Source organism: Schistocerca serialis, chromosome 2, assembly GCF_023864345.2.
Source record: "Schistocerca serialis cubense isolate TAMUIC-IGC-003099 chromosome 2, iqSchSeri2.2, whole genome shotgun sequence".
Taxonomy (NCBI): Eukaryota; Metazoa; Arthropoda; class Insecta; order Orthoptera; family Acrididae; genus Schistocerca; species Schistocerca serialis.
This window is the reverse complement of record NC_064639.1, coordinates 827,234,768-827,249,390: the sequence shown is the minus strand read 5'-3', so window position 1 is coordinate 827,249,390 and position 14,623 is coordinate 827,234,768. Positions and strand designations below refer to the sequence as shown.

Genomic DNA, 14,623 nt, shown 5'->3' with positions numbered 1-14,623 from the left:
TTTTCAACAGTCAGTTTTAAAGAACTAACAATTTGTCTTCACTCATGTAACGTGACAGCCATTTAAATTTGAGCATCTAATCATTTACAAAGAAAATAGATGCGAATTTTGACAAAAATAGATGACAATTTTCCAAAAAATAAATGTGAATTTTACCAAAAATAGATGCTACATTTTCTGGTTCCTAGTAATTTGTAAGCTAACTGCATCATACGTTACAACACAATCATGAATTTAGCATATGTGTGCTTCAGTGGCCTGGTGGATTGATTCTAGTTTCTTAGATGGGAAGTTCGGGTTCAATCCCCACTCCTGGCCTGTATTTTAAACATTGTTGTTGTTGTTGTGGTCTTAGTCCTGAGACTGGTTTGATGCAGCTCTCCATGCTAATCTATCCTGTGCAAGCTTCTACATCTTCCAGTACCTACTGCAACCTACATCCTTTTAAACATACATGAACAGAACTCCTACATCTCTAGTAATGCCAAGTGACGAACGTCACGGTGCACTGTAGTTCAGTGCCAAGCAGTTGTTTCAAGACTAGAAGGGAGAACCAATAGAGGTACTCAAAGTACCCTCCGCCACACATGGTCAGGTGGCTTGCAGAGTATGGATGTAGATGTAGATGTAGATGTAGAAGACAAGGAAAAGATTGAAAAATCAACCACAAGAAGAGAGCATCAGGCAGGATCGCTGAATGTGAAAACTACACTGTTGATGGCACTTGCAGAAACGATAACAGTTACCACATTCTCATGACCAAATCCATTCTACTGGGTATGTTGGTCTGAAGGCGCAGTGCCAATTCAGAACACAAAATTCGACCATGAAAAGAAAGATCACACTATAATGAGAGGACAACCCCATGCTGCTGCCACGATACTGTATCTCACTGAAGTGCAATATATCTTTGAATATACGAAAATATTCCTCTCACAAGGTGTCTCAAAAAAGCGTCTTGCATTGTTGCTTCTGGGTGGGGTGTATTAGACTGTGAGTGTAGAGTGATACTTATGGAAACCATACTGTAGGTGACAAATGTTTTCTTTTTCTAGAGTCCATGGTAAGCAGTTGGTAATTTATTCCAGTGTCTTCCCTAAACAGCTGGCAAGTGCTACCCTGTGGTAACTACTCTGACTGGTGCGATCCCTCTCGGCCATCAGGAGGAGATCATGACTGCACCCAGTCAAGGATCAAGGCACTGTCATACAAACAAGATTCTGTGAAAAATCAAAAGAAAGTAGTTCTTTGATTCAATATTCAAATGTTACATGTCATAGTGCATTTTGTTTGGTTTCTGGTGCATTGCGAGGAACAGATAGTGCAACCTCCATACGAAAGGGGTGGTTGCGCTCTTCATTATTACTGGGATTCAAGTCCAACTGTGTTCTTTCAGCTAATTTGCACTGACTTTGAAAAGTGGTACCTTGATTAGCTTTAGAAGTACTTTTGCTGTAGTATTACCCTATTATCTGCTGTAATGAACGGAACACCTATATGATCACTGCAGTGCACATACTGCATTTCTCACTGATCCTTTCATCAATTCTTACACCTTTCCCATTATGGTATTGTAAGGTATCTTGTGAAGACTCTCTCTGTTAATGTACCAAGCTTTTGCCAGAATAATGTGAAATCCACTTACTTCCACAATTTTGTCTAAGTCATCAAATGTACTACTTATATAATATTGTAACAAAAATAATCAATTTCTGACAACATAATGTAACTGGATAGGCAAAAAATTTACTTAACCAAGTTATTGCCAGAGAATATATAAGCGCTGGCAGGTTGATACACACACAAACAAACACAAAACATACACACAAAATTCAAGCTTTCGCAACCAATGGTTGCTTCATCAGGAAAGAGGGAAGGAGAGGGAAAGACGAAAGGATGTGTGTTTTAAGGGAGAGGGTAAAGAGTCATTCCAATCCCGGGAGCGGAAAGACTTACCTTAGGGGGGAAAAAAGGACAGGTATACACTCGCATACACACACATATCCATCCACACATACACGGACACAAGCAGACATTTGTAAAGGCAAAGAGTTTGGGCAGAGACGTCAGTCGAGGCGGAAGTACAGAGGCAAAGATGTTGTTGAATGACAGGTGAGGTATGAGTGGCGGCAACTTGAAATTAGCGGAGGTTGAGGCCTGGCGGGTAACGAGAAGAGAGGATATACTGAAGGGCAAGTCCCATCTCTGGAGTTCTGATAGGTTGGTGTTAGTGGGAAGTATCCAGATAACACGGACAGTGTAACACTGTGTCAAGATGTGCTGACCGTGCACCAAGGCATGTTTAGCCACAGGGTGATCCTCATTACCAACAAACACTGACTGCCTGTGTCCATTCATGCGAATGGACAGTTTGTTGCTGCTCATTCCCACATAGAAAGCTTCACAGTGTAGGCAGGTCAGTTGGTAAATCACGTGGGTGCTTTCACATGTGGCTCTGCCTTTGATCGTGTACACCTTCCGGGTTACAGGACTGGAGTAAGTGGTGGTGGTGGGAGGGTGCATGGGACAGGTTTTACACCGGGGGCGGTTACAAGGGTAGGAGCCAGAGGGTAGGGAAGGTGGTTTGGGGATTTCATAGGGATGAACTAAGAGGTTACGAAGGTTAGCTGGACGGCGGAAAGACACTCTTGGTGGAGTGAGTAGGATTTCATGAAGGATGGATCTCATTTCAGGGGAGGATTTGAGGAAGTCGTAACCCTGCTGGAGAGCCACATTCAGAGTCTGATCCAGTCCCGGAAAGTATCCTGTCACAAGTGGGGCACTTTTGGGGTTCTTCTGTGGGAGGTTCTGGGTTTGAGGGGATGAGGAAGTGGCTCTGGTTATTTGCTTCTGTACCAGGTCGGGAGGGTGGTTGCGGAATGCGAAAGCTGTTTTCAGGTTGTTGGTGTAATGGTTCAGGGATTCCGGACTGGAGCAGATTCGTTTGCCACGAAGACCTAGGCTGTAGGGAAGGGACCGTTTGATGTGGAATGGGTGGCAGCTGTCATAATGGAGGTACTGTTGTTTGTTGGTGGGTTTGATGTGGACGGACGTATGAAGCTGGCCATTGGACAGGTGGAGGTCAACGTCAAGGAAAGTAGCATGGGATTTGGAGTAGGACCAGGTGAATCTGATGGAACCAAAGGAGTTGACGTTGGAGAGGAAATTCTGGAGTTCTTCTTCACTGTGAGTCCAGATCATGAAGATGTCATCAATAAATCTGTACCAAACTTTGGGTTGGCAGGCCTGGGTAACCAAGAAGGCTTCCTCTAAGCGACCCATGAATAGGTTGGCGTACGAGGGGGCCATCCTGGTACCCATGGCTGTTCCCTTTAATTGTTGGTATGTCTGGCCTTCAAAAGTGATAAAGTTGTGGGTCAGGATGAAGCTGGCTAAGGTGATGAGGAAAGAGGTTTTAGGTAGTGTGGCAGGTGATCGGCGTGAAAGGAAATGCTCCATCGCAGCAAGGCCCTGGATGGAAGGAATATTTGTGTATAAGGAAGTGGCATCAATGGTTACAAGGATGGTTTCCAGGGGTAACACATTGGGTAAGGATTCCAGGCGTTCGAGAAAGTGGTTGGTGTCTTTGATGAAGGATGGGAGACTGCATGTAATGGGTTGAAGGTGTTGATCTACGTAGGCAGAGATACGTTCTGTGGGGGCTTGGTAACCAGCTACAATGGGGTGGCCGGGATGATTGGGTTTGTGGATTTTAGGAAGAAGGTAGGGGTGCTGGGTGTCGTTGGGTCAGGAGGTTGATGCAGTCAGGTGAAAGGTTTTGCAGGGGGCCTAAGGTTCTGAGGATTCCTTGAAGCTCCACCTGGACATCGGGAATGGGGTTACCTTGGCAAACTTTGTATGTGGTGTTGTCTGAAAGCTGACACAGTCCCTCAGCCACATACTCCTGACGATCAAGTACCACGGTCGTGGAACCCTTGTCCGCCGGAAGAATGACGATGGATCGGTCAGCCTTCAGATCACAGATAGCCTGGGCTTCAGCAGTTGTGATGTTGGGAGTAGGATTAAGGTTTTTTAAGAAGGATTGAGATGCAAGGCTGGAAGTCAGAAATTCCTGGAAGGTTTGGAGAGGGTGATTTTGAGGAAGAGGAGGTAGGTCCCACTGCGACGGAGGACTGAACTGTTCCAGGCAGGGTTCAATTTGGATGGTGTCTTGGGGAGTTGGATCATTAGGAGTGCGATTAGGATCATTTTTCTTCGAGGCAAAGTGATATTTCCAGCAGAGAGTACGAGTGTAGGACAGTAAATCTTTGACGAGGGCTGTTTGGTTGAATCTGGGAGTGGGGCTGAAGGTGAGGCCTTTGGATAGGACAGAGGTTTCGGATTGGGAGAGAGGTTTGGAGGAAAGGTTAACTACTGAATTAGGGTGTTGTGGTTCCAGATTGTGTTGATTGGAATTTTGAGGTTTTGGAGGGAGTGGAGCTGGAAGTGGGAGATTGAGTAGATGGGAGAGACTGGGTTTGTGTGCAATGAGAGGAGGTTGAGGTTTGCTGGAAAGGTTGTGAAGGGTGAGTGAGTTGCCTTTCCGGAGGTGGGAAACCAGGAGATTGGATAGTTTTTTGAGGTGGAGGGTGGCATGCTGTTCTAATTTACGGTTGGCCTGTAGGAGGATGCTCTGAACAGCCGGTGTGGATGTGGGAGAGGAAAGATTAAGGACTTTTATTAAGGATAGGAGTTGACGGGTGTGTTCATTGGCTGAGTTGATGTATAGGTGAAGGATTAGGTGGGTGAGGGCAATGGATTGTTCAGTTTGGAACTGGTATAGGGACTGATGGAAAGAAGGGTTGCAGCCAGAGATGGGAACTTTAAATGTGAGGCCTTTGGGGGTAATGCCAAATGTCAGACAAGCCTGAGAAAACAGAATATGGGAGCGTAATCTGGCTAGGGCGAAGGCATGTTTGTGGAGGGAATGTAAATAAAACTTAATGGGGTCGTTGTGGGGGTGTTGTGAGGGTGACATGGTATTAGAAGGTGGAAAGTGTAGCATGAGGCTGAAATGAAAATGAAAGATAAAAATATATGGGGAGAGATAAGGGTGAACTAGAGAGTAACTGGAGATCCGGTATGAAAAAAGGCGAAAAAGTGTTGGTTAAATTGATCCTGTGGTGAACTTGGGTTGGTAGACAATGATGTGCACAAAGGTTAGGTGGTTGTGTTGCCGCTTAAACACGTTAGAGGACGGAGAAATTCGGGAAAATTTCGAAAAAACGTGTAAATGTATTAAAAGGAGTGGTGTTGTGCTGAAAGATTACGAAAATGGGGCTAACAGTTGTCTGACGAAGAAATAATGACGTTAAAACCTGTGGGAAGCGGCTAAAAATTATCAGTGATGTGGGAAAAACGGAAGTGGAAATAAAGTGAAAGTTATTAGAACTAGCCGAAATGGTTGTTTAATACATCAAAGCAGCTGTTATTGAACTAGAAACGGCGGAGAAACGGCGGATTTTATAGCGGCGGTAGTGTTGAAAGCGGCAAAAAAATTTTTTTGGTTATGATTTGGAAGTGGGTTACATATTATTGAGTATATATAGGCGGGATAAAATTGTACAGCAGATTACGGTAAAAAGGAGAAGGTGAATACAAAGTGAAACTACTGGCAAAAACAGAAAGAGAAAATAAGACGACAGAAAAGATTTCGAAATGCAACAGTGACAATAACAAACGTAATTGTTGGGTTCAAATTAATGATATCAATATAATAGAGGGAAACATTCCACGCGGGAAAAATATATTTAAAAACAAAGATGATGTGACTTATCATACGAAAGCGCTGCAGGTCGATAGAATCACAGACAGACACATACATACACACAAAATTCAAGCTTTCGCAACAAACTGTTGCCTCATCAGGAAAGAGGGAAGGAGAGGGAAAGACGAAAGGAAGTGGGTTTTAAGGGAGAGGGTAAGGAGTCATTCCAATCACGGGAGCGGAAAGACTTACCTTAGGGGGAAAAAAGAACTCTTTGCCTTTGCAAATGTCTGCTTGTGTCTGTGTACGTGCGGTTAGATATGGATGTGTGTGCGAGTGTACACCTGTTCTTTTTTCCCCCTAAGGTAAGTCTCTCCGCTCCCGGGATTGGAATGACTCCTTACCCTCTCCCTTAAAACCCACATCCTTTCGTCTTTCCCTCTCCTTCCCTCTTTCCTGATGAGGCAACAGTTTGTTGCGAAAGCTTGAATTTTGTGTGTCTGTCGACCTGCCAGCACTTTCATTTGGTAAGTCACATCATCTTTGTTTTATATATATATATATATATATTTTTTTTTTTTCGGAGCCAGTGGTTCCTTCTTCTGGCAGAAGGGTTGAATGGGGAAGGAAGAGGGGTGAAGGAAAAGTACTAGAGGGGTTTAGGAAAAGGGGTACAGTTTGGAAGTCACACAGAACCCCTGGTCAGGAGAGACTTACCAGACGGGATGAGAAGTCTATCCTGACTTGGAGTTCTAGATGAGTTTCATGAACTCTACCCCTTCTCCCAAACCTCTCCAGCCCTTTTCCTTCACCCCTCTTCCTTCCCCTTCAATCCTTCTGCCAGGAGGAGGAGCCACTGGCTCTGAAAGCTTGCGTACGTAAAAAACCTTTTCTTTTATATGTGTGTTCTCCTGCCACCACTTGGAGAGTAGATTTTTTATCTGTCGAATTACATGATATAATATTGTGCTGGTTATGTGGTATATACATCAAAAGCTAATGATTCAAAAAAGTGTGTCTCCAACAGGACTATGCACAGTGTTCAAACTATCCTTCTGGTCAATGACAACTTAGCTTTATGGCAATAGTAGTTGTAATATTATTAGAGATACACTGTATTATAGATTTAAGTGAAGAAGAAAATGGACTTACAAATGTGAATATACATAAAAAATGCGATGAATATGTAGAGACAACTGAAACTGTGCCCCAGACAGTAACTCAAACCCAATGAATGAAGTCATTTCATCTATACCAATACAAAAAAGCTTAACCGTTGTGTCTGGCTGTTGGAACATGCTAATCTCCAAAATTACTACACGAATTTTTTTGGGGTTTCCACAGTTAACTTGAACATCGCTTGGGGCAACATGTAAGCATTATTTCATCAAAATTAGATCACAGAAAAGAAAGATACTGTAATTTAAAGTTTTAGAAATAACTGCCATGTCTTCCTGTTTTAACACACTAAAATTTGCATAGGGTTTTCAGAGGTAACATGAGAGTAGCTTGGCCAATGTATAGGCTTTATTTAATCAAAATCAGATCATGGAAAGAAAATACCATAATTTAAAGTTTTATGAGTCTGCACAGCTCAATAGTTTGGATGTTTACCTTAACTGTACCATATTAGTGGTTTCATATTAGACTAAAGAACCAACAAATGGTGATGTTAGCTTTTTTTTACCTCAATGATTTTTTTACCTCAGTTTTCAAAAGTTTACCTCAGTGACATAATTAAGTACCACAATCTATCTTTAAGAATACAAACACTGAATTTACTTGGCTGGGATATCCATATTTACTGATTTCGCTTCGTGTATTAAACACTTAATGATATTGGTTTGCTTCTTTTGATATGTTTTATTCATATTTGACTTTGTGGCTAGCAAAAATGAATTTACTGACAAAGTAATCCTACTGACTGAGGTACAGAACGCTAAAAAGTGATAGTATGCAAAGACCCTTCTTTAACTTCCGTTGTGAAGCATGGGCATACAACATATAAAGAAACATAAAAATGCGAGAAGTGATTACTAAACTTACATTTACTAACTCCCATATCAAACTCCTCTTGCCTACTCTAATTGATCTTCAATCTTACCTGCTGGATTCTTCCTGAGCTTCACAAGCTAGTACAAGTATTTCTTCAGTCAAGGTTGCAAGTGTGTGCTTCAGGAAGTTGGGCATGTGTATTGAATGGTGAACTGATGTATCATGGAACTCCACATCAATTGAATTTTCTTCTTCTGTGTCGTGGCAACGAACAATACCAACAGAGTTCCATACCTGAAAGTTGAACACATTATGCATACACTGCTTCCACAAAATATGCGATTATAAAGGAAGATATAAAAATTTTACCATATATCTATGCTGAAGATGGACTGGAGATGATGACGGTTGGAAAGGTGCTTGAACTTCACAAACAACATCTAGCAGATCAGCCTTCGCAAGAGTACTTTTCTTGCTCTCGATATCATCTTCATCATCTACTGTTGTGAGAAGAAACACAATAAGAACAATACACAAACACATAGAACCATTTACATCAAATAATATGAAGACTGAAAAGAAAGAAGGGGCAACACTGTCAGGTGATGACACAGAGACATATGTGGAGAAAGGGAAAGTCAGTGTAGATGTGTGGAGAACTAAGGACATATGCTAAGACGAATTATGAAAAGTGTAAAATCTCAAACATCTGTTACTTTCCCAACGTACCTGGATTTGGGTACTTACACTTGTCACTGCAAGAAGCATAAGCAGTTACTTTTTCCTACACATCACTACTTTCATTTCTGATTACCTATACCTATTTCATTTTTTCATCTAAATGCACCAAATAAAGAGGCATTTCCTTCACATCACTACTTTCATTTCTGATTATCTATACCTGTTTCATTTTTTCATCTAAATGCACCAAATAAAGAGGCATGTACACAACTTATGAGTTATACATTTAGAGTATGGAAGGATACAGATATTGACACTTCATAAAGTACTGAATCTTATCCTTACCCACCACTGGTGGACCCAAGATTACAGGAGGGGCAGGGAGGCACCCTCAGCTAGGGAGTGCGGTGAGCTTGTCACCCTGCAGAAAAGGTGGGTAGACAGTGTGAGGGGTTATTCACAAAGTGAACAAGTATGAGTTGGGGTGTGGAAACAATGGCATGAAGTATTTATTGTGTGATTAGTATTGTGTAATATTCAAAGATTATTTTTCTTCATGGTGACCGAACAGAATCCTAAACGGCAATGGCTAACTCAAGAGAAAATGTAAATAGTGTGTGTGTGTTCACATACTCTTGAGTGGATTTTAGGTCAACACAGGGATCTTTTCATGAACTCCTGTCATAATAAACCCAGTGTTAATCATAAACTGTTTAATTTCCAGATCCTGTTTCATTGTTGTAAGTTCGCTGTGATAGTAGCAGTACCAGATTGAGAGTATGTACATGTGTCTCAAAGGCATACAGTTATGGAAGTTATTACTGTGATAAGTATATATTAGGAGAAAGTTGTTGGGAAATGCTGTCTACAAATAGTCTGATGTCAAATCAAGACAAAAGCAAACAGAACTAGCAAGTCAAAGGTCGCACTGAGCCAACAAACAGTTTATAAAATTGTTGAACGACTGGGAAACTTACAAGCATCAGGTATATCTAACTCATCTCCTAGGGTACTGCCTTCTTGTGTTGGTACAGCAACAGATGCTTTTATCTTCTCAAGAGAGAATACGTTCTCTGCATCATCTTCTTCTTCATTTTCAAATACCCTGTCAATAGCAGGTATACCATTAACGATTTCTGTAACCTGAAATAATTAAGACACACATTACACACAACTGGCTTAATAGTTAAAAATGAAGTGGTTGGTTGGTTTGTGTAAAAGATGGGGGTGGGGAGGGGGGACAAAACTGCTAGGTTATTGGTCCCTCATTCCGATTAAAATAATTTCACAAGGGGTGGAGTAAAATAATCGACACATACAAAACACAACTGGAATAAAGGAGAAATCACACGACTGACAGAAGGGCATCAAATACTAAAATGGACAAAATTGGACAAGAAAACCAGAGAGAGGCATAAGAAACATGTAGAAGAGATCAAAACAAGAGAGCAGATTACCATGGCTGGCTGACCATGAGAAGAAATAAGAGAAGCCAGCCACTCTGCAACACATTAAAACCTCCACCCTAAAAGCACTAGGGTGGAGGACACAGACGGACAGAGGACATGCCCTACAACTTAGACCAAATGATAAAACCCACCCTCACGAATAAAACATTAAACTAAAGCTGCTGTTGAGGCACTGTCACCCAACACCAACGGTAGGGTGCTGGGAAAGTTAAAAGTCTGCCGCACAGCAGCTAAAAGTGGGTAGTCCAGCAAGAGGTGGACGACTGTCATTTGGGAGCCACAGTGACACTGAGCTGGGTCTTCGCGACAGAGAAGGTAACCATACGTTAGCCATGTATGGCCAATGCAGAGCCAGCAGAGGACCCCTGATTCCCTGCAAGAGGACCTCACGGAAGACTTCCACAGATTCGTTGTGCGTACTGTTAAGCCATTCCGTCTCCAAAAGCCAAAGAACCTTGCGGTGTAAGACAGAAAGCAGGTCAGTTATGGAGATGCCCATCTCCAGAAGAGGTTTCGGCATAGCCTGTTTGGCCAGCCTGTCAGCAAGTTCGTTGCCTCGGATTCCGATGTGGCCTGGGATCCACACAAACACCACTGAACGACGGGACAGTTCCACGGCATAGATGGACTCCTGAATGGACGCTACCAAAGGGTGGCGAGGGTAGCACTGGTCGATAGCTTGTAGGCTTCTCAATGAGTCAGTACACGGGAGAAATGACTCACCATGGCATGAACAGGCGTGCTCAAGAGCATGAGATATGGCCGCCAGCTCTGCAGTGAGAACACTGCAGCCATCTGGCAAGGAGTGCTGTTCAGTATGTCCTCCATGAACATATGCAAAGCCTACGTGACCATCACCCATTGAGCCATCGGTGTAAACCACTTCATGGCCTCGGTACATGTCAAGAATTGAGACGAAGTGATAGCGGAGAGCTGCAGGGTTAACAGAGTCCTTAGGGCCATGCGAAAGGTCCAGAAGAATCTGCGGCCTAGGTGTGCACCATGGAGATGTACAGGAATGGACCTCAAGGAGAGTTGGTAACAGGAAGGACTCCAGTTCAGACGAAGGGACCGGACACGAACTGCAATCGCAAGGCCTGACATGGGCCGCCAATGCAGGAAATCAACCGCCGTGGTTGGGAAAAGGAGACGGTAATTTGGATGCGCAGGAGAACTACGAAAGTGTGCAACATAACTGACGAGCAGTTGTGCACGCCTAACCTTCAATGGAGGGACTCTGGCCTCCACCACGACACTGGTCACTGGACTCGTTCTAAAAGCTCCCATCACTAGGCGACCACAACAGTGGTGTACTGGGTTGAGCAATTGCAATGCTGAGGGCACCAATGAACCATAAACCAGACTCCCATCATCAAGGCGGGATTGAACAAGGGCTCTGTAAGGCTGCAGCAGCGTAGAGCAATCTGCACCCTAGTTGGTGTTGCTCAGGCAGCGGAGGGCATTGAGATGCTGGCAGCACTTCTGCTTAAGCTGACGAAGGTGAGGTAGCTAAGTCAATCAGGCATCGAAAACCAGTCCTAATAATCGATATGTCTTGAGTGGATCGTCATCGAGGTAAAGTCTGGCTCTGGATGAATGGTGTGATGCCGACAGAAATGCATGACACACAACTTCGTGGCTGAAAACTGGAAGCTGCGGGCTAGAGCCAATGACTGCACCTTGTGAATGGCTTCCAGTAGGTGTTGCACAGAAACACCAGTATTGGAGGAGCAGTACGAAATGCAGGTCACCCGCATACAGAGGAGGTGAGACCGATGGCCTTACAGCTGCCGCTAAACCATTAATAGCCTCTAAAAATAGACACACACTCAATACGGAGCCCTGCGGAATGTCGTATGCTTTACATAAGTCAAAAAAGATGGCAACCAGATGTTGGTGTCTCGAAAAATCTGTTCGGATGGCAGACTCGAGGGACACAAGATTATCAAGATTACCGTATTTACTCGAATCTAAGCCGCACTTTTTTTCCGGTTTTTGTAATCCAAAAAACCGCCTGCGGCTTAGAATCGAGTGCAAAGCAAGCGGAAGTTCTTAAAAATGTCGGTGGGTGCCGCCACAACTTAGTTCTGCTGTCGAATATATGTAGCGCTACACAGGCATGCTTTTTAGGGTGCTGTTTGTAGGCACAAAGATAAATACTGGCGCCAAAACCGCTGCGTCAGTAAATAAATTTACAAAAAAAAAAAAAAAGGAGGTGGAAGACAAGCTTTTTTTTCTCCGCACCGAGTTTCGACCACTGCATTTTCATACATTATCCAACGAAGTAAATACTAATTCCGTATTGTTCATCTTCGAATGTAGCAGCATTTCAATGTACTTCGAAAACCCGACTGGCAAGAATGTTTAGGATGTTTGTCAATATGGCCAACTCTACGTTCTGAATTTTTTCCTATCTGTGAGAAGAGATGGTTGCTAATACGAACTTTTATAAATTGTGAATCACATGCAGTATTCTCGTCACCATAAGAATAATACGAATATAAACATTTTGCCATGTATTGTTTCTTGTTTGCTACTATCTCATTTAAATCCTGTCTGCGTAATAAACCACAAAACTACAGTGAGACAACAGCAAACGTGGAAGAATATACATATCATGTCATGTGTATATTTGTATTATTCTTATGCTAAACAGTGATACAGTCAGAAATGAAGCGAGGCAATTGCCTAGATTTTTAAATCTAAGATGACTCTAATTTCTGTGCAGAATGTAATGTACTAAAGAGGCGCCTGCAAAGATTTTCAAACGGAGAAAAATTTTCGCTAAACTCTCGTTCAGAACATCTTCTATCATACACAGCCTATTATTTGGTTCTTGTTAATCATTATCAAAGAAAGCAGCAGTGTAAGTAACAACAAGTAGCAGTCTCTTGCCATTATTTCGCTAATGAGACGATTCCTCTCTCTCTCTTTTTCTTTTTTTTTTATTTGTAAGGTGCGGTAGCGCGCTCAAAAGCACGCCTTGCCGCAATCGGCGACAGGCCGTAAATACGCAGTATCAGAGTACGACAAACAATGCATGACACAGTACAGTAATGCATTTTCAGCGTAGAGTGACGTAAACACCTATAACAAAGATAACTGCACTTATCAGATCAAAGAAAAATAAGCAATCAATTCAAACCAGACGAAGCACGTGAAAAAGGAAGGGTACCCGTATAAATACGGACGGAGCGCCTGACGCATAGCAATGGCTACCTGGTAAAGCTTAACTGCTAAGCTTACAACTCGAACCAAACTACTGTAGCTGTATCGTCATTCATTCGACCTAAATTGTCTCATATTACAGTGGACCAACTTTGTTTCGATTTGGAGAAGCTGCCTAAAACTTTTCTCTCCCCTTGAATTTCGAGTCTCAAATTTCAGGTGCGGCTTAGATTCGGGAAATTTTTTTCCCTTGATTTCGAGTCTCATTTTTCAGGTGCGGCTTAGATTTGAGTGCGGCTTAGACTCGAGTAAGTATGGTATCAGTGGTAGAGTGACCCTTGTGGAAAGCACCCGGACATGGAGCCAGTAAGCCACGTGATTCCAGGACTCGACCCAACCCAACTGCCGACACACCATATGTTAAAGTAGCTTACAAAGAACGTTGGTGAGGCTGATAGCTATCCACATCAAGCAGGGTTTTACCGGGGTTGAGCACCAGAATGATGGTGCTCTCCCACCACTGTGATGGAAAGGCGCCATTGCACCCAATCCGGTTGAAGATGATGAGGAGATGTCGTTTGTAGTCAGACGAGAGATGTTTCATTATCTGAAAGCAGATCTGATCTGGCCGAGGAGCTGTGTCGGGGCAATGAGCAAGGGCGCTGAGGAGTTCCCACTCTGTAAATGGGGCGTTATAGGGTTCACTGTGGCGTGTAGTGAACGAGAGGACGTTCCTTTCCATCCACCGTTTGAGGGTGCAAAAGGCTGAGGGGTAGTTCTCTGGCGCAGAGGCTCGAGCACAGTGCTCAGCAAATCGTGTTTGCGTCGGTAGATAACACGCCATTGAAGTTAATGGCAGAGACACCTGTTGGGGTACGGTATCCAAAAAGACGTCTGATCTTCGTCCAGACTTGGGAAGGTGATATATGGCACCCAATGGTCGGCAGATACCTCTCCCAACACTCCCGTTTCATCGTTTTATAAGCTGGCGAACGTGGGCATGGAGCCACTTAAAGGCTATTTTCTTTAGGTGCTCTAGGGAAGAGTGTCACTTATGTCGCTGGAGAGCTTGCCAATGCTCTTTAATTGCCTCAGCGACATCCAGCTACCACCAAGGGATTGTCCTTCGCTGGGGGCACCCTAAAGAACGAGAGATTGCATTTTCCACCACAGAAACGATCGCGACCTGATCAACGACAACATCAATGGCACCAAGTGGGGGAGATTCAACGGTGACATCAGATGTGAAGGCTTCCCAGTCTGCCTTGTTTAAAGCCCATCTGGGTAGGCGTCCGGGGGCATGACGCTGGGGGAGTGGCAGGGAGATGAGGAAGTGGTCACTACCACACAGGTCATCATGTGCTCTCCAGTGAATAGATGGGAGAAGGCCAGGACTGCAAACCGAGAGTTCAATGGCCGAATATGTGTCATGCGCCACACTGAAATGTGTAGAGGTCGAGTTGTGACAGTAAATTTTCAACCTCCTTACCTCGGCCAGTAAGCACGGTGCCACCCCACATGTGGTTAAGTGCGTTAAAATCTCCCAAAAATAGGAGAGTTTTAGGGAGTTGATCAATCAGTGCAGACAATACTTTCAGGGGTA

At 43.5% G+C, this 14,623-nt stretch overlaps 1 protein-coding gene across 1 annotated transcript in view; it reads right to left on the bottom strand.

Annotated features, from left to right (window-relative positions):
* Positions 1–14,623, bottom strand: part of LOC126458086 (WD repeat and HMG-box DNA-binding protein 1) — a 219,437-nt gene that overhangs the window by 127,356 nt on the left and 77,458 nt on the right. Inside the window, exons 7-9 of the mRNA XM_050094903.1 lie at positions 9,361–9,526; positions 8,072–8,202; positions 7,812–7,996 (exon numbers count right to left, since the gene is read on the bottom strand). Coding sequence (XP_049950860.1) covers positions 7,812–7,996; positions 8,072–8,202; positions 9,361–9,526 — 482 coding nt within the window. The remainder of the gene's footprint in view (positions 1–7,811; positions 7,997–8,071; positions 8,203–9,360; positions 9,527–14,623) is intronic.